Below are 27,628 nucleotides of genomic sequence, written 5' to 3' on the forward strand. Positions count from 1 at the left end.
TTGCTGGTGACACTGTATGTGATGTATTTAGAATTAATGGCAGACTTAACCAGCATGGCTACCACAGCATTCTGAATGCCAAGAGTGTGTAAAGCTGTCATCAAGGCAAAGGGTGGCTACTTTGAAGAATTAGTTTAACACATTTTTGGTTACTACATGATTCTATATGTGTTATATCATAGTTTTGATGTCTTCACTATTATTCTACAATGTAGAAAATAGCAAAAATAAAGAAAAACCCTTGAATGAGTAGGTGTGTCCAAACTTTTGACTGGTACTGTATATGAATGATAAATAAAGCCAGGCACATTTAACAGCTAGGCTATTGATTATAGACCTAATTAATTTGGGGTTTCCTCTCTCCTCACTTTTCTTAGATGATTAAGGCAAGGGCTGTTTTCTTGTCTCCTAACTCCGCTGCTGCTACCGCCGCATTGTTCTCAACACCAATATGCTGGTTAACTTTGCTATTATCCACATAGCAACATGGTCTAGGAAAAGGCGCCAATTCAACAGCGCACTGATGTTTCAGAACCGCAGACAGCGACCACTATCGAATGCAGGAGAAAGCGCATTTGTTATAAAATCATTTTCACCATTGTCCTTAGCCATATACAATTTCAGTATGTCACGCTTGTCGTTGGAAATGGAGGACCAAAACGCAGCAGGTATGTGCAGGCTCATCTTGACTTTTATTAACTATCAAAATGAACACCCAAAATAACAAACATAATTATGATCGACAAAAACAGTCTGGTAAGGCCCAAGGCTACACACAGAACAATCACACACAAATCACACACACAAACACACCCTAATATATGGGACTCTCAATCAAAGGCAGATAGACAACACCTGCCTTCAACTGAGAGTCCCAACCCCAATTAACCAAACATAGAAACACACACACCAGACTAACCATAGAATACAAACACATAGACCATCAACCAAAAACCCGGAAATACTAAATCAAACACCCTTTACACAAACACACCACCCCAAACCACATAAAACAAATACCCTCTGCCACGTCCTGACCAAACTACAAAAACAATTAACCTTATACTGGCCAGGACGTGACACAGTAGCACGTCTTAAGAGTTATGGACTGTGCCATCCCCACAATGGATTAGTCCACTCAGACAAGTCTTGTACATCATGATATTATAATTTCTTTGCTACTGCTCGACTAAAGAAATCTTTGGTCGACCAATAGCCTATCTACCAAACAATCAACCAGTTCGCTAAATGGGGTCAGTCCTAGTGTTGATTCCAGGGGGGGGGGGGGGTTAACATCAGTGGGATTGAAATTGACCCCAAATGCAGTGAATAAGTTAAGTGTTATTTGAATCACAGTATAATCAACTCTGTGTGGTGTTGTTGTTACTCGACTGTGTTGAGTTCATTTCCGTTAACTCTATCAGAGCGAAAAAGACGTGGGAGGGGCCTCTGTAATTTTTTTCGGAATGCTTTCTTGCAGGTAGATATTTCGAATTGTTTGTATTAATATCTATGTTTCTGCATGCACATTGACTGATTAATTGATTTTATACTATACCAAGATGAATAACATTTTTCTAAACTAATCCAATATGTAAGGGGTTGGACTTATTGCACCCGTTACTGAGATGGTTGTTCCAGTTTAGATGGTTTAGGTAGTCTTGTTTATTATGTCTTTCACCATAGCAGTCATTCTGAATGCAGGTTGTGGGTGATAAAATATTGAAATTGTTGGATGTCCTCCCTCTGGCAGGATACCGTAAGGAATAATCACTTCACAAACCAGTTTATTGTAACTTGCAGGTCTGATATAGCCCATGAGGCAACATTTTATTTTCAGACCACAATGTTAAGGATAACTAGGCCTTATGAAATGTATAATACACACAGGTTTGACTTTGAATTCAAACACATTCAGTTGTTCAGTCACTCACTCAGTGAAGGCTTCAGGACTTAAAAGTTATTGAATGCAACAACTATGTCTCTGTCACTAACAAACACATTCATGGGTGGGTATCTTTGACATTCAATTGAAAGGCATGCTGGGAAATATGCAAATAAGGCTTTACAACCGTCAACGTTAAAACAACGCCCCCCCCCCCAAAAAAAAATATACTGGAATATTACATGAGTTATTACCTAACACAAAAAAAGTGTGACAGCAACAGCTCTAATAAAGTGTTAATTTAAGTCTGAATTTGTAACACCCGTGGTGTTAAGGACAACCACTCTAGGGGTGTTAGTTTGTGAACACTATGAAAAGTTTTATTTCTAACATTATTTTGGTGGGTCACATATAATTTCACTGTGGGTGTTAATATTCTGGGTGTTAAAATTCTGATCTAAAATGTTATGTGTGTGTGTGTGCAAGCAGTAGTGTGTTTGTTTGTATCCCTACCTGCAGTGCGCTGTTGAGGAAGCAGCTGTTTTGGCCCGGCTCGTTGCTGAGTCCTTTACTGGGGGCGATGGACGTCATGGTGCGTGGGGTAAAGATCCCCTGCAGCCCGCCGCTTCCGGACGCAAAGTAGTTCCTCTTCCAAGACATGTTCCTGGCTGTGAGTCACCTATTTCCCGGGATCAACACTCAACAGTACGCCCCCATGACAAAACACACAGGGCCATCTTTGCAGTGGCAGAAAAAAATGGAGAGTGAAAATCAGTGGGTGTCCAAAATGGGCTAGAAAGACAAAAAAATCAATACAACTGTGGTTAGTTTTTCCAATGGTTTGATTTGACTGATGGAGTCCAGACACTAATGTTCCTAGTGCAATATCGGACAGGGTGTGTCCTGTCTAATCCAGTCTTCAGAGAGATAGAGCGAGTGGAATTTTCTCATCCTCTAGCTTTCTCACTCCCTCTCAGTCTCCCTCCTGGACTCCCCCCTCTTTCTTGGACTCGTTTGTGGAATCTCACAGACGTCTGACACTAAGGGACTCGTTGATGGTAGTTGTTGTTGCTGCTGCAGTTGTGTCGACCTTCACTGGTGTCTCCTGCACAGCCAAGTACAGCAGAGTCTTAGCTCCTCATCAACAGAAGCCAAAGGGGAGAGAGGTGAAAGTTCACACTTCAGCAGATCTGCAGGGGGACAAGAACATAGAAGTTTATGAGCGGGCTCCTCCCCATACCACCTCCCCTCACTGGTTTTATCACACTCCCACACTAAAGTCACAATAGAGGGAGATATATTTACGATCAAGACCCTCTCTCCCACTCAAAGTGCCATGTCTCCTCCAGTGCTCTCCCTGCCCTACCTCTGTCTTTACTCAATTTCCACACGCAGTATGCAGATGTCTCCACTATCACCACGGTGGAAGGGGAATAGATTTGCTGACAGTCATCCCATTTGCGGAGCGTTAAGACGGGAGAAAAGGATATAGCTCAGTCGAAGACAACCCTCCACTGGGTCTCTGCACAAGTGCCTGGGACTGCATTCCCTCCTTCCTTCTAGCACACACCGTGCAGATAATGCCTTGCGGAGACGTGGTAGTGTGACGTCACTCTGCCACGAGTGGTGCAGGTCTGAGGCACTCTAATCAGAAATCCACAGACAGGCTAAATAAAGCTGTGCAAAGTCTGCTCGGTGGGCGGACACAGGTGTGTGAAGGTGATTATGAGGATGAGGAGGACAACGTAGAGAGAGTGGTAATTCCACAGTGGTTTTATAAAACCCTTGTTGTCACTATCACACATGTGAATATTATATATCTCATTGCCCTTAGTGATATGGAAGGAAACTTTTTATTTCGTTTTTTTTCTCTCCCCAATTTCATGGTATCCAATTGGTAGTAGTTACAGTCTTGTCTCATCGCTGCAACTCCCGTACAGACTCGGGAGAGGCAAAGGTCGAGAGCCATGCGTCCTCCAAAACACAACCCAACCAAGCTGCACTGCGACCTGGTCAGCGTGCAGTGCGCCCAGCCCACCACAGGAGTCACTAGTGCGCGATAAGACAAGGATATCCCTGCCGGCCAAACCCTCCCTAACGTGGACGACGCTGGGCCTTAGACCACTGCGCCACCTGGGAGGCCAATTGAAAGAAACTTAAGGTGGCTTTACATTAGGTGATCTTATGCAGCCATTCAATAACAAACACTTCAGTACACTGTATGAAAATGCCCATACTCTGAACATGCACATAAAATGTTATGATGGAGGGGATTCATATATACAGTTGAAGTCTGAAGTTTACATACACCTTAGCCAAATACATTTAAATTCAGTTTTTCACAATTCCTGACATTTAATCCTAGTACAAATTCCCTGTCTTAGGTCAGTTAGGATCACCACTTTATTTTAAGAATGTGAAATGTTACAATAATAGTAGAGAGAATGATTTATTTCAGCTTTTATTTCTTTCATCACATTCCCAGTGGGTCAGAAGTTTACATACACTCAATAAGTATTTGGTAGCATTGCTTTTAAACTGTTTAACTTAGGTCAAACGTTTCGGGTAGCCTTCCACAAGCTTACCACAATAAGTGTGAATTTTGGCCCATTCCACCTGACAGAGCTGGTGTAACTGAGTCAGATTTGTTGGCCTCCTTGCTCACACACTCTTTTTCAGTTCTGCTCACAAATTTTCTATAGGATTGAGGTCAGGGCTTTGTGATGGCCACTCCAATACCTTGACTTCCTGACTGATGTCTTCAGATGTTGCTTCAATATATCCACATAATTTTTCTTCCTCATGTGAAGTGCACCAGACCCTCCTGCAGAAAAGCACCCCCACAACATGATGGTGTTCTTCAGCTTGCAGGACTCCCCCTTTTTCCTCCAAACATAACGATGGTCATTATGGCCAAACAGTTCTATTTTTGTTTCATCAGACCAGAGGACACTGCTCCAAAAAGTATGATCTTTGTCCCCATATGCAGTTGCAAACTGTAGTCTGTCTTTTTTATGGCGGTTTTGGAGCAGTGACTTCTACCTTGCTTAGCGGCCTTTCAGGTTATGTCGATATAGGACTCGTTTACTGTGGATATACTTTTGTACCTGTTTCCTCCAGCATCGTCACAGGGTCCTTTGCTGTTGTTCTGGGATTGATTTGCACTTTTCCCATCAAAGTACGTTCATCTCTAGGAGACAGAACGCGTCTTCTTCCTGAGCGGTATGACGGCTGCATGGTCCCATGGTGTTTATACTTGTGTACTATTGTTTTTACAGATGAACGTGGTACTTTCAGGCGTTTGGAAATTGCTCCCAAGGATGAACCAGACTTGTGGAGGTCTACAATTCTTTTTCTGAGGCCTGGCTGATTTCCTTTGATTTTCCCATGATGTCAAGCAAAGAGGCACTGAGTTTGAAGGTAGGCCTTGAAATATATCCACAGGTACACCTCCAATTGACTCAAATGATGTCAATTATCCTATCAGAAGCTTCTAAAGCCATGACATTTTCTGGAATTTTCCAAGCTGTTTAAAGGCACAGTCAAGTTAGTGTATGTAAACTTCTGACCCACTGGAATTGTGATACAGTGAATTATAAGTGAAATAATCTGTCTGTAAACAATTGTTGGAAAAAATGTATTGTGTCATGCACAAAATAGATGTCCTAACCGACCTGCCAAAACTATAGTTTGTTAACAAGATATTTGTGGAGTGGTCGAAAAACGAGTTTTAATGACTCCAACCAAAGTGTATGTAAACTTCCGACTTCAACTGTACACTGAGTGTACAAAACACTAAGGACACCTGCTCTTTCCATGACATACTGTAGACTGACCAATGGCACACGTACACATTCCATGAATCCAGGTGAAAGCTATGATCCCTTATTGATGTCACTTGTTAAATCCACTTCAATCAGTGTAGATGAAGGGAAGGAGCCAGGTTAAAGAATGTTTTTTAATCCTTGAGACAATCGAGACATGGATTGTGTACGGGTGCCATTCAGAGGGTGAATGGGCAAGACAAAAGATTTAAGTGCCTTTGAACGGGGTATGGTAGTAGGTGCTAGATTTTTCACACTCAACAGTTTCCCATGTGTATCAAGAATGGTCCACCACCCAAAGGACATCCAGCCAACTTGACACAACTTTGAAAAGAATTGGCGTCAACATGGGCCAGCATCCCAGTGGAATGCCTTCGACACATTGTAGAGTCCATGCCCCAACGAATTGAGGCTGTTCTGAGAGCAAAGAGGGTGGGTGCAACTCAATATTAGGAAGGTGTCCTTAATGTTTTGTTCACTCAGTGTATCCAGTGCATTCGGAAAGTATTCCACATTTTGTTACCTTGTAGCCTTATTCTAAAATGTATTAAATAAATGTTTTTCCTCATAAATCTACACGCAATACCCCATAATGACAAACTGAAAACAGGTTTTTAGAAATTTTGCAATAACAAAAAAATTATAATAAAATAAATACTTTATTTACATAAGTATTCAGACCCTTTGCTATGAGACTCGAAATTCAGCTCATGTGCATCCTGTTTAAACAACTTGGAGTCCACCTGTGGTAAATTCAATTGATTGGACATGATTTGTAAAGGCTCACACCTGTATATATAAGGTCCCACAGTTGACAGTGCATGTCAGCGCAAAAACCAAGCCATGAGGTCGAAGGAATTGTCCGTAGAGCTCCGAGACAGGATTGTGTTGAGGCACAGATCTGGGGAAGGGTACCAAAATGTTTCTGCAGCATTGAAGGTCCCCATGAACACAGTGGCCTCCATCATAATGAAAGAAGTTTGGAACCACCAAGACTCTTCCTAGAGCTGGCTGCCCGGCCAAACAAAGCAATCGGGGGAGAAGGGCCTTGGTCAGGGAGGTGACCAAGAACCTGATGGTCACTCTGACAGAGCTCCGGAGTTGCTCTGGGGAGATGGGAGAAACTTCCAGAAGGACAACCATCTCTGCAGCACTCCACCAATTAGGCCTTTACGGAAGCCACTCCTCAGTAAAAGGCACATGACAGCCCGCTTGGAGTTTGCCAAAAGGCACCTAAAGGACTCTCAGACCATGAGAAACAAGATTCTCTGGTCTGATGAAAACAAGATTGCACTCTTTGGCCTGAATGCCAAGCGTCACGTCTGGAGGAAGCCTGGCACCATCTCTACAGTGAAGAATGGTGGTGGCAGCATCAAGTTATGGGGATGTTTTTCAGCCACAGGGACTGGGAGATTAGCCAGGACTGAGGGAAAGATGAACGTAGCAAAGTACAGAGACATCCTTGATGAAAACCTGCTCCAGAGCGCTCTGGACCTCAGACTGGGGAGATGGTTCACCTTCCAATAGGACAACGACCCTAATCACACAGCCAAGACATTGCAGGAGTGGCTTTGGGACAAATCTCTGCATGATCCCGGACTTGAACCCGATCGAACATCTCTGGAGAGACCTGAAAATAGCAGTGCAGCGATGCTCCCCATCCAACCTGACAGAGCTTGAGAGGATCTGCAGAGAAAAATGGGAGAAACACCCCAAATACATGTGTGCCAAGCTTGTAGCGTCATACCCAAGAAGACTCAAGGCTGTAATCGCTGCTAAAGGTGCTTCAACAAAGTACTGAGTAAAGGGTCTGAATACTTATATAAATGTAATATTTCAAACTGTTTTTGCTTTGTCATTATTATTTTGTGTAGATTGATGAGGGGGAAAACTATGTAATCAATTTTAGAATGAGGCTGTTACGTAACAAAATGTGGGAAAAGTCAAGGGTTCTGAATACTTTCAGAATACACTGTATATGCTTATGGTAACATTAATTCAATTTATTAGGTTTGGTGGCTAAAAATCGGAGCTCTTGGCGGTTTTTAAGTAGGCTCTTTCTCAGTCCTTCCATATCCATCATCATCACAATGTGTTTTAAATGGTCCGACTTCAGGGCAGGGTTCCAGGGAAGGGACGAGGAGTGAGATGAAAGGGAGAGGGATTAAGAAGGAGGGAGAGAACAATGAAAGAGGTAATAAGGTGGAGGTACAGAGGAGGAGAGCAAGAGTCAGTACATCCCTATTGTGTGTGGCTGTGATGAACCGCGCCTTCTCTCCTCTTCCTCTTCCGTTCCTCCACACCTCTCTTCTTCTCTCCTCCGGGTGTGTTTACCCAGTGTTGAATCACAGGCTGACCTGTACTTGTGATGTCACCAGTCACATGTCTGTCTGTTTGTGTTTGCTCTTCACAACCCGGACCTGAGGCACCGACTGGCAGGATCAACCAACCTCTGGTGTACAGTGTACACAGTCTTACTATGACAGACACAAAGTTTTGAGTTTTGTGTTTGCAGACACTAAAAGGGAAACATCAATACTCCTGAATGAGTCATTCATTAATGAGTCATTCATAAACCACCACTGTTCAAATGTGGGAAGACGTGTCCTCCTTCCACACACTTTATATAAAACGGAGTAAAAAAACTAAATGTGAGCAATTAATCACCGTCGCTTATTCAAGAGGATAGACTCGTGGCGAACCTGAGGCGACACTGAGCAAGACTACGGCGTGTGTCTGTGTCTCTACTCTGCACTTATGCATGTCTGTGTAATTACTTGTTTACTTCAAGGAGGAGGATCAACAGCCCACACACCCCTCCTGTCCTCTCTATCCCACAAGCCCAGTGAATGGTGCTGACAGAGTCCAAAATAGTTCCTCTGCCAGACAAAAACAACACTTTCAGCGCTTGTGGTGGGAGTAAGACAATCCCTGAGCTGAGGGTCAAACAGACACACACTCCCACCCTGGGACTGGCTGGCTGGGCTGGGGAATTATATGGGCGTTTCCTATAGGTGGACGGTTGTGAAGCAGCCTAATCACCGGCGCAGGGAGGAGAGGGTTCAAAGGCGGGGCTTAGCCGTTTCCTGTGATGAGGTGGCTTGTTAACACCAATGCTGGGTGAAGGCGGTGGGTAGCACAGCTGGGGGTGCTTGGGCATCTCCTATAGGTGGAGTGTTGTGTTGTTATCATCCCGACTGGGTGTTCCCTACCAAGGGCGAGGTTAAGGGGGTGTGTAGCATGGGCGTCTCCTATACAGCTAACTACCGTTTTGTTGTGGTCCGCGGGGATGGGGGAGTGGAGGGAGTTCAGTTAAGAGGCAGGTCATGTGGGCAGATTAGCCTGATCAGACCCTACCTAGGATTAGTCTGTCCCGTTGGTCAGGGATCTGTCTGGGCCTGGGAGGGAGGCAGACCTGACTAGCCTAGCCGCTACGCTACGACATGAAGCTCATATTAGCTCCACCACAGACACAGATGTCTACTGGGCTGTAGGAGGCTCCCTCAGCATGGCCCGTAGCCACTGTGCATTTGCAGTGGTAACCAACACCACATGGCCAGGGACAGCCACAGGGAGTTAGAAAGCATGCTACTAGTCCCAGATACTCATGGAGAGAGATGCGATTCCCTCCCTCCCTGCTGCCTTCACATGAGCTCATTACAGACAGCTCAGATGAAATGTTCTCCAAAAGCCATCATTGTCAAAGAAGAGACCACAAGTGCTGGATGATTTCTAAGAGGTAGGTAATTGGGCCCCTCATTGGGAAACTACACTGCAAGCACAACCCTGGCAGTCCAGAGGTGTTATTTTCGGTATGCAACACCAGAAGCAGAAAAACGCAGGCAGCATCTTCAGTGCGAGACGCTTATTTCAGATGAGAACACTTCGGAAGCGTGATTGAAATGCTTGATGATCACAGTGGCTTTCAGTTTCAATGCAGATAGCCCACTTTGGTTTTCTGGCTTTGTTGCACAAACCAGCCAAAGCGCTCGCATAGCGCAAACAACATCACGGCATGCCATTTCCAGGTTGGAAGACTTTCCTAAAGGCACAGACCGTTTTTTTGGTGATCAGGCTACAGATTTGCCAGTACAGTCCTTAATTCAGTTTATATAGTCAATGGCAGCACAGCAGTGGGCCTGCATGTGAGCACCAGAGCACCAGTCTTTGGGAGCGAGCCCCATGCGGCCTCCACAAGTCATAGCTTTGGCCGGTTTGTGCCACAAAGCCAGAAAACCAAAGTGGGCTAAGTCTCCTAGGCAACACAAGTATAGGCCTAGATGACAGCTGATGATGTGCTGCAACAGGTGTTTGAATTCATCCATCTCTTTTCATTCACTTAGAAGTCCTAGGACATATGAAACGGGTCTCGGAAGGGACGTTCTCTAAAAAGAGGCATCATTACTGAATTAAGTCATCGATGAAAGGGGAGTCAGGATAACGACACCCTAAATACACCTCTTCACACAGCGGCACAGCCTTCAGTCAGCATTCAGGGACCCGAGAGAGAATCTGTTTGACTCAGGGAAGATGGCGCCCATTGCCAGGCAACTGGCTGCCACATCTGATTAGAGGGCTGGGTGCTGATGGACTGGCCTCTCTGACCAGGAGGCATGTTGACATGCCCACATCGATCAGTGCGTGTCCCATCACGTCCAGGCCAGCTCTGCTCACAGTCATTTCCTCACCAGGCAGCTACGCAGACCACTGCAACAGGCCTGGGTGACATCACACACATGGTAACGTGTTGGCTTCTCTCTCGCCATATGATTGTCAGGTAAGATTAGCCTACGTGCTTTTGAGTAGGACCTACATAGGAAAAGTTAGGAGGATCAAAATTGGAAAAAACGAAATCAATACCCATCTATCTGCATTAAAATGAATCATGGTCCTTCATGAGAGAGATCCATACTAAAGCAAACCACCCAGAATGATGCTGGTCCCTTGTGGCTGTGTGACACTGACTGGGCAGTGTGTACACAGTGTGACTGAAACCCACCAATTTTGACTAATTCAATTGAACTCAGTGAGGCGAAAAGGCTGAGCTGAGCGCCAGCGAGACAGAATATCCCCTGACGACATTAATGGGCCATTATACAGTTCACCCATCCTGTCTGCCATACGTCGCACAGATAAAGTGAGAAAAGGCTTCTTAAAAAAATGACCCATCAAATGAAATAAAGCTGTACGTCCCAGAGAAATACCATTCGGGTGCTTGAGAAGTATAAACAATTGTAAAACGCTGTTTAAAGCTTAAATAGCGTTATACTGCCTCGAACAGGATTAAGCAAATGAAGCCTGACAAGACTCTTTGGTGCAATTCCAGCTTAACGGGCATAAAGACAGACACACACAACACAGCATAGTAATCCCCCCCCCCACCCCCCCCTCACATTCCATATCATCTCATAATAAATCATCAGTAGAGGCAGGAGACAGTCTACAACACCTTTACTGGCAGTCACTCCCTGGGGGGGCTTGTCTGGAAGTGGTTACGCAACATGATTACAGTCTGAAGCTGAGTGTAGCTCCTCCTCCGCCTGCACCCCTAGAAATCACCACTAATGCCTCCCGTTAACACCCCTCCAGCACCACACCACCACATTGCCAGCCTGGCGGGGGCGCCGTGCCAGGGCCTGGCCTCCACCGGGACTACGCCAACAGGGGGATGCAAAGTAGACTTGTGGAGGCCGCATGGGGCTCGCTCCCAAAGACTGGTGCTCTGGTGCTCACATGCAGGCCCACTGCTGTGCTGCCATTGACTATATAAACTGAATTAAGGACTGTACTGGCAAATCTGTAGCCTGATCACCAAAAAAACGGTCTGTGCCTTTAGGAAAGTCTTCCAACCTGGAAATGGCATGGCGTGATGTTGTTTCACTTTCATTAGAGACAGGTGAGGAATTCAGTTTGGCCACACTGGTATTGACATTCCATCATTAATGAAAACAGTAAGGAGTCTCACCATCGAACAAACTCACACCCCAGTCTGACAGTAACAACTTCAGCTACTGGTGATTTTATCACAATCTACTTCTGCCAAGAGGACCTTCTAGGAGCATACAGTGACACATGAAAACAGGACCCTTGCTAGTGAGAATCACACCACCATTAAACCAAGAGCCAAGGCTCTGGCAGATTCTGGCTTTGACTACTGAGAATATTAGTCAAAAGGCAATCATTGAATGAACAGTTCGAGGGGACTTGATGAGGGATACCAATGAAATGTTGGTCAAACAATGAGGAAAGAGGTCACTGCTGACTTGTCTGTATTCCAGCAGCCTAACCTGAATAACATTTGCCACTATTAAAACCCTGGCCTCTGACCTGCCAAATGATAAAACATCTGTCCCCGGCTCGCATTGCTGGTAAATCTGGGCTGTTTGTGCATTTAAGCTGGCCTCCTAATTGTCTTAATGCGGCATTACTGTATTTATGTAATCAGCTCCAGCCCTATTTAAAATTACCTGGCCTGGAAGATCGTTCTAACATGGGGGGGGGGGGGGAGAGAGACAGGCTAAATTAATCTTGAAATAACCTTGCCATAATTCTTGTATCTGGTTTACTGTTACTGAGAATGTGGCACTAAAGCAGAATAAACCAACTAATCTCAGACAAAAATGCTTTGCCTCACAGTGAGAGAGAGAGAGAGCACTTGGGTCTTAATGAGTATTACATAAGGTAGCATAACATAGGCCTACATCTGTTTGCAGACAGACAACATCTAGCGACAATTAATGACTCTTGAAATCTTAAGGCTGACTCCTGATTCTCTCAGTCATTCACACGCACTTGTGATTTAGGTTTGAGATGACTTGCTATGGCTCAGGTGGGGAAGGGGGAGAGACGTTGAAGAGATTAGAAGCATTGCTGTGTGGTGTGGGGTGATGCCAGGACAAACAATGTAAGTGTGCAGTGTGCACATACAACACACACACACACACCCATCCTGGCTGCATGTCTGCACGCTAGCAGAGCTCTGGCAGACGGCAGGGGATAGTGGCAGCCTGCAAACGTGGGAAAAGGAGGGATTCAGTATAGGGGGCTACCCTGGGACCCAACATCATTGAGGCGCGGTCTGCATTTTTCATGCTGGGAGATCAGACAGACAATATTTTTTGGTATCGCTGATTAGGCTACTTGGAAACAGTCATCTGTCTGTTTTGTAGGGTATGCGTTAGCCAATTAAAAGCACCTATTTGTCGCACTATTTACACACTCGCTCTCTCATCATTCGCTGCTTCACGTTCAACAGCACCTCTTCTCTCCTAGTTTGGGTGTGCGAGATCAAGTGCAGCTTTAGACTATATGGGTGGTCTAAATGAAATGCATGGGTGGAGAAGCATGGTGCAGTTAGCCTATCTTAGCAAGGAAATTTGCTTAAGTATGTTTAGGCTACAGTTTACTACAGTTTCAGGAAATAACTATTTATAATGAAAAGTTTAGGTGCAACGTTGCGACTTTTCCTTTTCAATAAATATTGATAACCCATTTTTTTTGTCTTTGCATGGAAATCGTCCCGCTCCTAAAAAGGTAACCTGTAGGCTATGCAAAGCGTAAGAGGAAGTGCAAGTGTCCGCTCTCATCATTCTTGCTGCTTTAAGCTCAGTACCCATACCTCTCCTCTCCTAGTTGGGCGTGTGAGATCAGGTTTGCGTGTGGTCTGTATTAAACAAAGCAGGCTATATGCATGGGCGGAGAACCATGGGGGTTATCTTTCCATGGAAATTAACTTCCTAAATATAATAAAGCTATAGTTTAGGCCTACTACATTTTCTGGAAATAAATACTGATCACCCATATTTGTCTCTGCCTGCAAATCGTCCCGCTCCTATTAAAGTATGCTATATTATGCAAAACGTAGCTCAAGAGAAAGTGCAAGTGCGATAACCCCCGTGATCCTACGTTCCAACTCTGGATCTCTTTCAAACTACGTCTAGCCTATTGGCTGATATATCCCAGTAATACCAATAGCCTAATATAGCCTAATGGGCCAAGTGAGAATCTCTGGTAATTTAACCTATTTCTTGGGTTATTTTTGATATTGCCTACAGGGCGCAAAATTGCTGGGACCATGGCTGCCAAGCGATATGCCTGACCTATGCCTAAAATAACATTTGCAGGACTGCGGTCGGGTTCGGGGCTAGTTCTTGTGGGAGCGGGTGGGAGTCGGACTAACCTAACGTAGCGGGCGTTAAAAGACGCCTGAGCGGAGTCCCGATATTCGTTTTTCAGGGGAAACGGAAGTTAAGGTTGAATATACCGTATCCCTGAAAACCAGAAACATCCACCTTCTACCAAACCCGCGGAGAGTGAAGTCGGACAATAAGCCAGCAGGAGTGAGCGGGTACGGTATGAAAAGCTGCAGGAGCGGGAGGATGAAATCAGTCCCGCGCAGACCTCCAATTCAATAGCATTTCCACTCCCAAAGAAAACAGGGCAGATGAAGACGGTTGTTTTTCCGTGATGAGGAAGAGGGTGCGGGTATGTGGGGTGGATGGTCAAACACACCAGACATGATGACACAATGCTCAGTACCAACACCCCCTCTCCCTCCCAACCTCTTTCCACCTCCATCAATATTTCCGAGAAAAAGAAAAGTGCGAGAGGAGAGCAGTGGGATGCAGTAAGAGAACACTCAATAGTTTCAAGTGACTGACAGTGAGAGAGATGAAAAATCGAAAGAGACTGAAAAGGAGTTTGAGGAGAAAACTAGGAGACATTGCTATGTAGCTAGAAGAGAGGAGATGAGCGAGAGAGAGAGAGAGAGAGAGAGAGAGTGAGAAAGAGAGCGAGATGAGAAAGAGATGGAAAGCAGGGAAGGGATGAGCGGAGGGTATGGCAGCAATCACTCTGGCCAGATCAGTGGAGATGAACTGGGCTGCAGCCAGCCAGAGAGAGAGGTTGAGACTGGGCACAGAGCTCCATCTCCGGCTTTCAGCCTTTCAGTCTCTCACTCACTCACTCTCTCTTTGTCTCTCTCACTCGATAACTCACCAGGGTTCTAAATATAAACAATGTATTGGTTGCAAAAAACGAATATGTAACACTGTAAAGACACTAGCTTATTATAAAAGCTAAAATCATGACGCGAATTACAGGGGAGCTGAATGAGAAGCTAGCTCCCCTAAATGCAAAAAAAGTCAAACTTTTGGGGGGGGGGGGTTCTCTAAATAATGAAATTTAACCATTCTCCTATTTAAAAAAAAGCAGTGGTAAATATGACAATAAAAGCTTCCAATGAAATGAACACCCCCACCTCTCTGTCATGGTTTAAACCATTTAGTTCTACAGTATGTGGTGGCGCTGTCCACTCAGTAGTGCTGAATTTCAGCTTTAGCTGAGCTCCTTTACACATTGATTTTCCTTTGTACTTCCTCATTTTTGCTATTTGTTTGCCATGCGTCGTTGATAAAAAATATCCTTTATTCCGATTCATTACATTTATCCATTGATGTATCATTGTTTGTTGTTGTCAGTCAGCTCTTTAGATCACTCATTGCTTTGTTTTTCAGGTGCTCGTGGGTGCTCGTGTTCTCCCTGCCATCCGTGACCAGAAGTAGACCATTTATTTACCTTTATTCTTTTCAAACAATATTTGTTTTCTTTCCTGGATCAGCTGGTGGTCGACAATATCACTAGACGACACACCTACAGCTGGACACCAATGCGCATCCAATCCATCCAACAAGTATACGTTAAAGAAAGTAGGCCTGTTGATGACTCTTCTGGTTAAAAGCATTCGATTTTGCAACTGCATAGACCTACATTATTTTGGATATGTGTGCCCAGGAGAGCTTTCACAGTGAAACATCATGAAATGTTAAGTAGGCATAGTTACACATACAGTGTATTTTAAGCGATTACCAAGACCCATAATTAGTACAGGGCTTAAGTTCAATGTTTTAATTCAATTCTTATTTGTTAATAATGACAAATAACACTGTCATAAATGTCATTAATGCAAGGATAGAAAGTTAGTGTTTTATGTCACACGATCTGTGAAGACTCCAAGCATTAATTCATGAACTAGGGTGTAAAACATGTTTTGATTCAACTCGTGTATTACATTGAATGTAGGCTTCCTATTCTGCCAGGTTACAACAGGCTACAACAGCCAAAGATGTAACATGCGTTCCTCAGAACACCACCCAGAGAGAACGTTTGCTAACAAGTGACAAACAAGTCCTTGTGATGTGGACGCTGAGGAACTTAAAACTTGTGACTCTCTCTACTTCAGTCCTGTTGATGTGGATTGGGGCATGTTCCCTCCTCTGCTTCCTGAAGTCAACAATCAACTCCTTTGTTTGCTGAAGTTGAGGGAGAGGTTGTTGTCATGACACCACAATGCCAGTTCACTTACCTCCTCCCTATAGGCTGACTCATCGTTGTTGGTTATCATGCTGTGGTCTCGTCAGCAAACTTGATGATGGAGTCGGTGCTGTGCAAAGCCACGCGGTCGTGGGTGAACAGGGAGTACAGCAGAGGACTGAGGACACATCCCTGGGGGGACCCTGTGTTATGAGTCAGTGTGGAGGAGGTGTTGTTGCCAATCCTCACAGCCTGTGGTCTGCTCGTCAGGAAGTCCAGGATCCAGTTGCAGAGGGTGATGTCCAGGCCCAGGGCCCTGAGCCTTGTGAATAGCTACGGAAATGGCATCTTCCGTGGATCTGTTTGAGCGGTAGGCAAATTGGAGTGAACAGCCTCTTAAACCACTTTACGATAATTGAGGTGAGCGCGACGGGGCGATAGCCATTTGGGCATGTCACCTTGCCTTTCGTGGGCACAGAGACGATGGTGGTCTCCTCTAAGCAGGTGGGGACTACAGCCTGGGACAGGGACAGGTTGAAGTTGTCCGAGAAGACACCCGTCAGCTGGTCAGCACACACTCTGAGGACGTGGCCAGGGATGCCATCTGGGTCGGCGGCTTGGCGAGTATTCACTCTTTTGAGAGTATTCTTCACGTCAGCCTTGGAGAGCAAAAGCACCTGGTCGTCCGGAGCAGCGAGAGTCTGCCTGAATGGCTCAGTATTGTCTGCCTCGGAGCGAGCATAGCATGTGTTAAGCTCGTCTGGGAGGAAGGCTTTGGTTGGCACCACACAGTTGGATTTGTCTTTGTAGTCTGTGATAGTCTGTAGTCCTTGCCACATGTGACGCGAATCGGAGTTGTCATACATCAATTCAAGTTTGAGTCTGTATTGTCTTTTTGCGTCCCTAATGGCTATGCGGAGCGAAACAAAGGAGGTGCTTCCACAATACTGACGATGGATCAGCTCCTAGAAAGATATCACGTATGGTTGCAAATATTGAGGAAGCTTATTCTATGATAATGCACTAAATCGAGATTTGTTGTTGTTGTTACATATCGTGAAATATATGAAGGCAAAAATTACAGTAGCCTACAATTAGCAAAATAGAACTCGAATGAACATGAAATTGGTTTCAATATTGTAAAATTATATAGGCCTATGTAGCCTATACTGTAGGCTATTTATCTTTTAATGTAATCATCTCGATTTTCATGTTCATCCCTCGCTTGTTTGTATCAACTGCAAAGACATTGTGCAACTTTGTATTTGTAGTCAACTTCGTTGTGAAGTCAACAGCGGTCACAGAGAGACAGATAAACATCTTGATTCTATGTTTAGTGGAGATCTTCTGTGTATAAAGTGACGCGGTAGGGAAAAAAACGTATCTGTCGATGCACTTAGAGTGGTCTGAGGCAGTCGGTAAATTACGAGCGTTTTGTGCAACCTTAGTAACGATGGTGTTGGGAAACAGCTCGGATATTTAACGATGCTTCAACGAAAGTTCTAATGATGAACAAGATGCTTTTGGGAAACCGGGTCCAGATCTTTTGACCTGGTTGTGCTAAAGCAAGCTGTTTCAGCTGTTAGTAGTAATGGTGCAGCCTTAGACGCTATCGAATCTGCACTCGCTTTTTTTTCTAAGGACCTCGGAATCAACGGTACAGCGGAGCCTTATCAGTACAACAATAATTATCTGTGAGATTTTTTTTCCTAGTCGCAAGGCTCCCAAAATAAAACTCCTAGTCGCACAGCAAAATTGGTCACACTTTGTAGCACTGTCACTTCCTCTATGTTTCTCTCTCTCTCTCTCGCAGGCATCCAGCACTCAATGTCCCTTTGTCCTGGCACCCAGGCCTGCTTATTCATCTTACCATCTGTATGATAAAGTGCCACCTGAACCCGGGCCAAGAAGCCATGTGAACTCAACTCTCAGCATAGCAGGGGGGTGGATGGATGGAAGCAAGATGGCGCCGAAAGACATCCCTCCGCCCAGTACCCTGCCCTGAACTTTAGTCACTGTTACTAGCCGGCTCCCACCCGGTACTCTACCCTGCACCTTAGAGATTGCTGCCCTATGTACATAGAGTCATTGAACACTGGCCAATTTAATAATGTATGCATACTGTTTTACCCACTTTATATGTACAGTATTCTAGTCATGGCTCATCCAATATAACTACTGCTGTACACACCTTTTCTATTCATATACTGTCCATACTGTTTATACACACCTGGGCTGTCCCCAACTAAAACAAATCTTTGTTGAACTAGTTATCTGTTCTTTCGACCAATCGATTGGTCGACATTTTTAAACATGTCTTTTTCCCTACACCATGTGTGTTATAATAAAATCAACTATATGTAGGCTACTGAGCTTGTCTGATGCTTTAAGCACACTGTGACTAAATAATTAAGACACACAAATGACTCGAGGGAGCCAGAGATCAAGATAACATAACCAGAAAAAAAGAAAACTGCTCCCGACCCTCTTCCTCCCGCTGCTGCTGGCCTTCGCAGATTAACAACCTTTTCCATTCGGAGTGCCAATTTATCTTACCATTTCTACCGATCTGAGTGCCAGTTATGATTTTTATATGCACATTTTCATGGAACAGTTTAATTTCATTTATAATAATGCCTTTGTATCTCAAAATCATTATCATGTGGTTAATCAAAATTCTAAAAGTAACTTCCATTGCCAACTATGTAAAAATAGCCTACCTAAAGCCAACAAATAAAAACATTGCAGCCTGCAGGTAGAAAATATCCTGATAAAAATGAATATCCTATAAATCACATTGGCTACGCATGGTCTGTCTGCAAGGAACTTTAAACATTGTATCACTATTAACTTGGGTCAGGCCTGAAGCTCCTGCTAGAAAACTTGCAACATTGAAATAAACCAAAATGTGTTCCTCACAAGTGTAACCTAGGTTGTGTGGTCTGCAAACAACGTGTCCACTCCGACAATGACAATGATAAAATACTGAAATAATAATATATTGAACACATTAACAGAAATTACCTTAACCAAACAAACATTGTAGATTAGAAATTATGGGAATTAATGGTAAATGTACTACTGATGATACTGGTGTGCCATCCCCCTGGCCGCAATGGATTAGTCCACTGAGATAGGTGTGAATCAGACAGGTGTCTCACGTGCCATAACAGAATACATACATTATATATATATATATATACTTTAGACTGCTCGACTAAAAAAAGCTTGTGTGGCCTACCACTTTGTGGCTGAGCCATTGTTGCTCCTAGATGTTTCCACTTCATAAATTACAGTTGACAAGGGCAGCTCTAGCAGGGCAGAAATTTGACAAACTGACTTGTTGGAAAGGTGGCAACCTATGACGGTGCCACGTTAAAAGTCACTGAGCTCTTCAGTACACGCCATTCTACTCCTAATGTTTGTCTATGGAAATTGCATGGCTGTATGCTCGATTTTATACACCTGTTAGCAACGGGTGTGGCTGAACTAGCCGAATCCATTAATTTGAAGGGGTGTCCACAGACTTTTGGCCATGTAGTGTATATATTCCGGACTCTGACATTTCTTGTTCTGATATTTCTTACATTTTTTGTATTACTGCACTGTTGGAACTAGCTTCACCTTCGTTAACATCTGCAAATCTGTGTACGAGACCAATAAACTTTGATTTGATTAGGATGGGATAACACAACTTCGGATCAACTCAATAAAACAAGAGTGGTAAGGTCAACAGAAACCCAACAGCCCAAACACAGGAGCTGAGGCAGTAACGTTACTAAAACACACTTCCAAGGCAGCCCTACATCACTTGTTCCATTGGGAGCCACACTTCAAAAGGAGCTGATGATGAATGTGTAAATACAATGTTTTTGTATTTTTTTTGTTGTTGAAATAATTGTTTATTTGCACATAGGCCTAAGTGATAGATTCCCAGTCGTAATTATTTTACATTTGCTTTTCTAACCCCGAGCCATTTCTGAACCCGCATAGGGCGAATAAAAATGCAGCGGGGATAACATAAACTAAGTCAAAAATTGGCATCTTCTGTGTTTACAGCTAGCCTCTGCCTTTTAGCTTGGATTAAAAACTCCTCTGCTGCCTGCCTAAACATCAATAACATAAGACCTACAGCACAGAAAATTGTCATTGCTATGGGATCCCAATAAGCAAAAACACTGTGTGGAAGTAATCTTACCTGTGTTACCATGACCGATATGATTGCTATTACACAATAAAAGGTTCTTATAGAACTCCACCAATAACTATGATCTTTGGGAAATCCCATATGAACCATTTCAGTCACAAATGGTAGGCCTATATTGTGTCCTTCAATGACCAGGAATATATAAGAGAGAGAGAGAGAGAGAGAGAGAGAGAGAGAGAGAGAGAGAGAGAGAGAGAGAGAGAGAGCGAGAGAGAGAGCGAGAGAGCGAGAGAAAGAGAGCGAGAAAGAGAGAGCGAGAGAGAGAGAGAAAGAGAGAGCGAGAGAGAGAGAGAGAGAGAGCGAGAGCGAGAGAGCGAGAAAGAGAGAGCGAGAGCGAGAGTGAGAGCGAGAGCGAGAAAGAGAGAGCGAGAGCGAGAGCGAGAAAGAGAGAGCGAGAGCGAGAGCGAGAAAGAGAGAGCGAGAGAGAGAGAGAGAGAGAGATGCTGTGATGTTGGCCGTATGTGTTAATGAGCCTTGACTGCTTTCGGCCAAAACCCACAGACACGCCTTGCCCCAGAGACGCCAAATTCTTATACCAAACCAACCCCTAGCCCCTACCCCATTAGCACTTCTGATATGAAATTTGTGTACATGAGCAATATGGCAACAACAAAAAATCCACCCAGCCTTTCACAGGACATGACCTGGTGATGTCATTATGAGTCAACCAAATTCCTTCCATTATTCTCAGACAATAATCCAGACACCTGATGCAACAGTTGCACTCACAGATTATACATTTGATTGAGTTTAAAGCTTATGAAAGAAGAGTTAGCCTATGGTTTCACCAAAAGGAACGTTGTACACGCCATTAGTATGTCAATACACCACTTCCCTACAATGACACACAGACCATCACCCCACCACAACAGTGGGTGGGCCATAGTGCAGCGAGTCCTGGACTGTCATGGGCACCGTGTTAACAAGGTCCATTAGTCCTGGAGGTGAACCCAGTGTGAAGCAGACCGGTCTGGTAATGGTGAAATCAGTTCATTTGACTGATGTTCTGAAGTCCAATGATAGTGAATCTGTCTCTATAACAAGTATTTGTGAAGAGATGACTGGTCAACATGTATAGCAATAGCCTAACAAAATATGAATCATCATGACTCATGATCACACTAATTTACAACATGATAATTATCACATAATGAAGAGAAAAATGAATAAGGCTATTTTGATTAAACTATGGTCCATGTAACCCTTATCAATCTAATACACTAATTTTAATTGAACAATAGAATATTAGTTTCAATTTCTCAATCACACACATTTATGTCAAACGTTACATGCGAATACACTATGCAATGCAGCAAAGACAGCTGTTAGCCAGGAGAGTCAGTATAATATCAAATTAAAATAATGAAAACAAACCAAATATACTGTCCTCATTCCAACCACCAAAGACAAATCAAGTAGCCTGAAGAGCAGGTGCGTCAAAACATATAGCGTATAGCGAACTCAAATTTAGTCGTGTCTGCTATTCTGTTATTTCGTAGGTAAAAGTTTATTTTGGAGATAAACGTTATATTTCACCATATTACCAGAGTTCTACCTGTGTAATGGCACAATCAAACGTTGGGTAGTTTACCGGAAGTCCCCATTCATTCATTCGAATAACCTACTTTGAACGTTATGTTTTTATGTTGTTGCATGAATCGCACCGATACATTGTAACGTTTCGCGGTGTGAGACATTCCAATGTGAACAAAGATGGATACATGAACGGATACATATAACATTGCTGTTAAACCGTTCTCGCGAGTGAAGTTTAAAGCATCTCGTCAGTCAACTCAACTCCCAGAGAACAATGAACAGATTCCCGAGCAATGCAGCATCCCGTGCCTCAATTCAACAGCTCTATATACCGTTAGTCACAGACAATGCGCAAGGGCTAAAACTTCTACTCAGTGTTTCCCCTGCCTCTAGTTGGCACCACATCGACAAACCTCTGATAATTATTCCTAAAAACTCAAAATAAAGACTGTAAAGTTGTACGAAAGTAACGGTTCTGTGTAATAACAACATCTTAACCCAATGTATGTACATGTATTTTCAAAACAACAGATCAAAACACACTAAAATAGTAGCACGAACAACTCACCTTTTCATTCGGGAAAATGTTTCCGGATAGCCTACGGTAGTAACCTTCGCTTCAGCTGCAGGATTCTCAAACCCCCAAAAAATCCGCACACCAATTTCAGCAGGCATTGAATTCTTCATAACGTGCTCTGTGAGACTGTGCTGGGTTGGAAGCTGGGTGGGGGGAGGGGTGGCGCCATTACCTGCCGACCGAAACAACGACAGGCAGTCTCCCAAATAAAATCACAGTGGAGGGGGCGTTTGAGAAACAGAGACGAGACTTTTTGCATGTTTGATGGTACTCGACCGCGCAGACCGTAGCGCGAAACATTCTGTACAGAAAAAAAGATTACTCAGTTTAGCAGTGTTCTGCTGTGATAATGGTCATACTGAGTAGCTTAATAATGACTATACGATGTTAATAGTGGGAGGAAGGTGTAATTATATGTAGCCTCATCGACTTTGAAATAGGCTAGAGAATAATTTGACATGGAATAATGTTAGTAATCATGCAATAGAGTAACTAAAATAAATATTTCTAATCAAATTACATTTCATTAGTCACATGTGCAGAATACAACAGGTGTAGACCTTGCAGTGAAATGCTTACTTACAAGCCTCTAACCAACAATGCAGTTTAAAAAACATGAATAAGAATAAGAAATAAAAGGAACAAGTAATTAAAGAGTACCAGTAAAATAACAATAGTGAGACTATATACAGGGGGTACCGATACAGAGTCAATGTGTGGGGGCCCGGTTAGTCGAGGGAATATGTACATGTAGGTAGAGTTATTTAAGTGACTATGCATAGATAATAACAGAGAATGGGGGGGGGGGGGGCACATAGTCTGGGGAGCCAATTGATTAGCTGTTCAGGAGTCTTATGGCTTGGGGTTAGAAGCTACTTAGAAGCCTCTTGGACCTAGACTTGGCGCTCCGCTGCAGCTTGCCGTGTGGTAGCAGAGAGAACAGTCTATGACTAGGGTGGCTGGAGTCTGACCATTTTTAGGGCCTTCCTCTGACACCGCCTGGTATAGAGGTCCTGGATGGCAGGAAGCTTGGCCCCAGTGATGTACCGGGCCGTACACACTACCCTCTGTAGGACCTGGGTGAGCACTCAAATATTATGAGCTTCACCATACGCATTTTGAATTTGTCTGGATGGTGACATTAACCAGCCACAGACCTACTGTATATTCAGTAGATGGTATGGAGGGTACGCTATTGACTTCAGTAATGATTAGAGCCATCACATGTCAAAATCAATAGATGGCAACTAACTGGCCCCTATATTAGAACAGATATTTCAGCAATCAGCATTGAGGGAGTTATGCATGCCTTGGAGTTGTAGCCAACTAGAATAAAAAAACTTGTCTAAATGGCCTCCCGAGTGGTGCAGCGGTCTAAGGCACTGCATCGCAACTGGCCATGACCGGGAGTCCCATAGGGTGGCGCACAATTGGCCCAGCGTCGGCTGGGTTAGGGGAGGGTTTGGCCGGGGCTCTAGCAACTGCTTGTGGCGGGCCGGGCGCCTGCAGGCTAACTTCGGTTGTGAGTTGAATTGTGTTTCCTGCGACACATTGGTGCAGCTGGCTACCCGGTTAAGCTTGTGGGTTTTAAAAAAGTATATAAAAACTTGTCTAATTATGACCCCTCTATGGAAAGATGAGACTCTCACGAATATGATAGGGTTCTCCGTTTTGCTCTACGACCCCCACAAGCGTCTTGGGACTCGTCTGAAGTCGGTATAGCCGATCTGCCAACTTCTGTCTGTAGCGTCTGAATAGTTTGGACTACTCGTCTGGAAAGGTGAGACTCTCACGTAGTGGTGTAAAGAACTTTAGTAACGATGCTTGTAAGTACTACCTAAGTCGTTGTTTGGGGTATCTATACTTTACTATTGATATTTTTTACAACTTTTACTTCACTACATTCCTAAAGAAAATGTACTTTTTACTCCATATAGTTTCCCTAACACCCAAAAGTACTCGTTATATTTTGAATGCTTAGCTGGACATGAAAATGGTTTGATTCACACACTTATCAAGAGACCATTTATTATATTTTTTATTTATTTAACCTTTATTTAACTAAGCAAGTCAGTAAAGAACAAATTCTTATTTACAAAAACTGCCTCGTTCAGGGGCAGAACAACATATTTTTTACCTTGACAGCTCTGGGATTCGATCCAGCAACCTTTCGGTTACTGGCCCAACGCTCTAATCACTAGGCTACCTGCCGCCCCTCTGATCTGGTGGACTCACTAAATACATGCTTCATTTGTAAATTATGTGTGAGTGTTGGAGCGTGCCCCTGGCTATCCGTAAATTTTAAAAACAAGAAAATGGTGCTGTCTGGTTTGCTTAATATAAGGAATATGAAATGACTTACACAATTACTTTTACTTTTGATACTTAAGTATATTTTAGCAATTAAATGTACTTCTGATACTTAAGTATATTTAAAACCAAATACTTTTAGACTTTTACTCAAGTAGGATTTTACTGCGTGACTTTGATTTTCACTTGAGTCATTTTCTTTTAAGGTATCTTTACCTTTACTCAAGTACGACAATTGAGTACTTTTTCCACCACTGCTCTCACGAACATGTCAGTTGTTTTGATCTAGGATGCCCACAGGTCTCACAAGACTCGTCTGAAGTTCCCCCAGCACCAGGTGAAAAAAGTCGGAAGTTTACATACACTTACGTTGGATTCATTAAAACTCATTTTTCAACCACTCCACAAATTTCTTGTTAACAAACTATAGTTTTGGCAAGTCGTTTAGGACATCTACTTTGTGCATAACACAAGTCATTTTTCCAACAATTGTTTACAGACAGATTATTTCACTTATAATTCACTGTATCACAATTCCAGTGGGTCAGAAGTTTACAAACATTAAGTTGACTGTGCCTTTAAACAGCTTGGAAAATTCCAGAAAATGATGTCATGGCTTTAGAAGCTTCTGATAGGCCAATTGACATCATTTGAGTCAATTGGAGGTGTACCTGTGGATGTATTTCAAGGCCTACCTTCAAACTCAGTGCCTCTTTGCTTGACATCATGGGAAAATCTAAAGAAATCAGCCAAGACCTCAGAAAAAAATTGTAGACCTCCACAAGTCTGGTTCATCCTTGGGAGCAATTTCCAAATGTCTGAAGGTACCACGTTCATCTGTACAAACAATAGTACACAAATATAAACACCATGGGACCACGCAGCCGTCATACCACTCAGGAAGGAGACGCGTTCTGTCTCCTAGAGATGAACGTTCTTTGGTGGCCGAAAAGTGCAAATCAATCCCAGAACAACAGCAAAGGACCTTGTGAAGATGCTGGAGGAAACAGGTACAAAAGTATCTATATCCACAGTAAAACGAGTCCTATATCGACATAACCTGAAAGGCCGCTCAGCAAGGAAGAAGCCACTGCTCCAAAACCGCCATAAAAAAGCCAGACTATGGTTTGGAACTGCACATGGGGACAAAGATCGTACTTTTTTTTTTAAATGTCCTCTGGTCTAATGAAACAAAAATAGAACTGTTTGGCCATAATGACCATCATTATGTTTGGAGGAAAAAGGGGGAGGCTTGCAAGCCGAAGAACACCATCCCAACCGTGAAGCACGGGGCTGGCAGCATCATGTTGTGGGGGTGCTTTTCTGCAGGAGGGACTGGTGCACTTCACAAAATAGATGGCCTCATGAGGATGAACAATGATGAGGATATATTGAAGCAACATCTCAAGACATCAGTCAGGAAGTTAAAGCTTGGTCGCAAATGGGTCTTCCAAATGGACAATGACCCCAAGCATACTTCCAAAGTTGTGGCAAAATGGCTTAAGGACAACAAAGTCAAGGTATTGGAGTGGCCATCACAAAGCCCTGACCTCAATCCTATAGAAAATTGGTGGGCAGAACTAAAAAAGTGTGTGCGAGCAAGGAGGCCTACAAACCTGACTCAGTTACACCAGCTCTGTCAGGAGGAATGGGCCAAAATTCACCCAACTTATTGTGGGAAGCTTGTGGAAGGTTACCTGAAACGTTTGACCCAAGTTAAACAATTTAAAGACAATGCTACCAAATACGAATTGAATGTATGTAAACTTCTGACCCACTGGGAATGTGATAAAATAAAAAAAAGCTGAAATAAATCATTCCCGCTACAATTATTCTGACATTTCACATTCTTAAAATAAAGTAGTGATCCTAACTGACCTAAGACAGGGAATTTTTACTTGGATTAAATTGTGAAAAACGGAGTTTAAATGTATTTGGCTAAGGTGTATGTAAACTTCCTACCTCAACTGTATATATGGAGACTGTTTAGTTCCAAAAATAAAGGGTTTGAATACATGTAAAAAAAATAATAATAATAATAAACTATAAAAACATTTTAAAAGTGTAATCTTTCTTATACTTTTTCCTTGAGATTTTTTTGGGGGGACTATATGTTGTTCCATGTAGTGAATCTGTTGCGTTTGTATGCGTTTGTATAGGCTAATAGCAGTATGGCCAAATAAATAAAAAAAGATTGTTCAACGGGTCTTAAAATTCAAAATCCAAAATGACCTTCTTAAAGCAATTCCATATAGTTTAGTAGAACCCCCCCCCCCCCCCCCCAGACAGATTTTATACTGTAATGGTTTAACTAATTTAGCATCTGGTGATGTCACCAGGCAGGCAAAAACTCCATTCCACCGAAACAGGCTGAAATGTCAGCCATTCTTTTCAAACAACTCTTACACTAAAAGTGTATTATCATGATTTTCACAATTTCTAACTATTATTCCAACCTCATAGATTGGAAATGTATATAAAACACAGGAAATCAAGTTTTTAACTGCACTGGGCCTTTAACTCTGATCAAGCTTTGTGACTGTGTTATGGTGTTAGTGGCACACAGCCAAACTGTGATATCTTTAATCCAACAGTAGTTGGATCAAAGGTGGCAAATGTCCAATCCAGAGAGAGACCATAACGCGACTTTGAACTCTGAGACGAGACTGTCATAACAGCGTGAGTTGATTCACACAACATGACTGGAAACAGTTTTCACACGAAACTGTATATGAACAAATAGGTGGAGGATTTTCAGTAAATTCCACAGAGGAAGGAAGGGAGGAGAGAGACCGGCCAACGTTAAACTTTATATTGGCGGATGAATAGTTGTGTGAACCCTCAGGGTGTGAGGCTTTACTTGTAAAATGATAGGGCGGGGAGGGATTGTGGGGGAAATTAAACTTTTTAATACAGGGAGAAAAGTTCCACGCACCACCATACAACACATGAGGTAGTACTTATCGCAAGGGACATTT

At 43.3% G+C, this 27,628-nt stretch overlaps 1 protein-coding gene across 5 annotated transcripts in view; it reads right to left on the bottom strand.

Annotated features, from left to right (window-relative positions):
* The window catches only part of usp54a (ubiquitin specific peptidase 54a), a 104,827-nt gene that overhangs the window by 51,512 nt on the left and 25,687 nt on the right, over nt 1-27,628 (bottom strand). For 4 of the 5 annotated variants that reach the window (XM_045700767.2, XM_045700766.2, XM_014154022.3 and 1 more), the window contains exon 3: nt 2,399-3,075. In XM_045700767.2, the coding sequence (XP_045556723.1) occupies nt 2,399-2,545 (147 nt within the window). In that variant the 5' untranslated portion in view covers nt 2,546-3,075. Of the gene's footprint in view, nt 1-2,398; nt 3,076-22,331; nt 22,663-27,628 lie in introns of those variants that run through there. The other variant, XM_014154024.3, reaches the window with a different exon arrangement.

The sequence above is a fragment of the Salmo salar genome, chromosome 18 (assembly GCF_965601325.2).
Source record: "Salmo salar chromosome 18, fSalSal1, whole genome shotgun sequence".
NCBI lineage: Eukaryota > Metazoa > Chordata > Actinopteri > Salmoniformes > Salmonidae > Salmo > Salmo salar.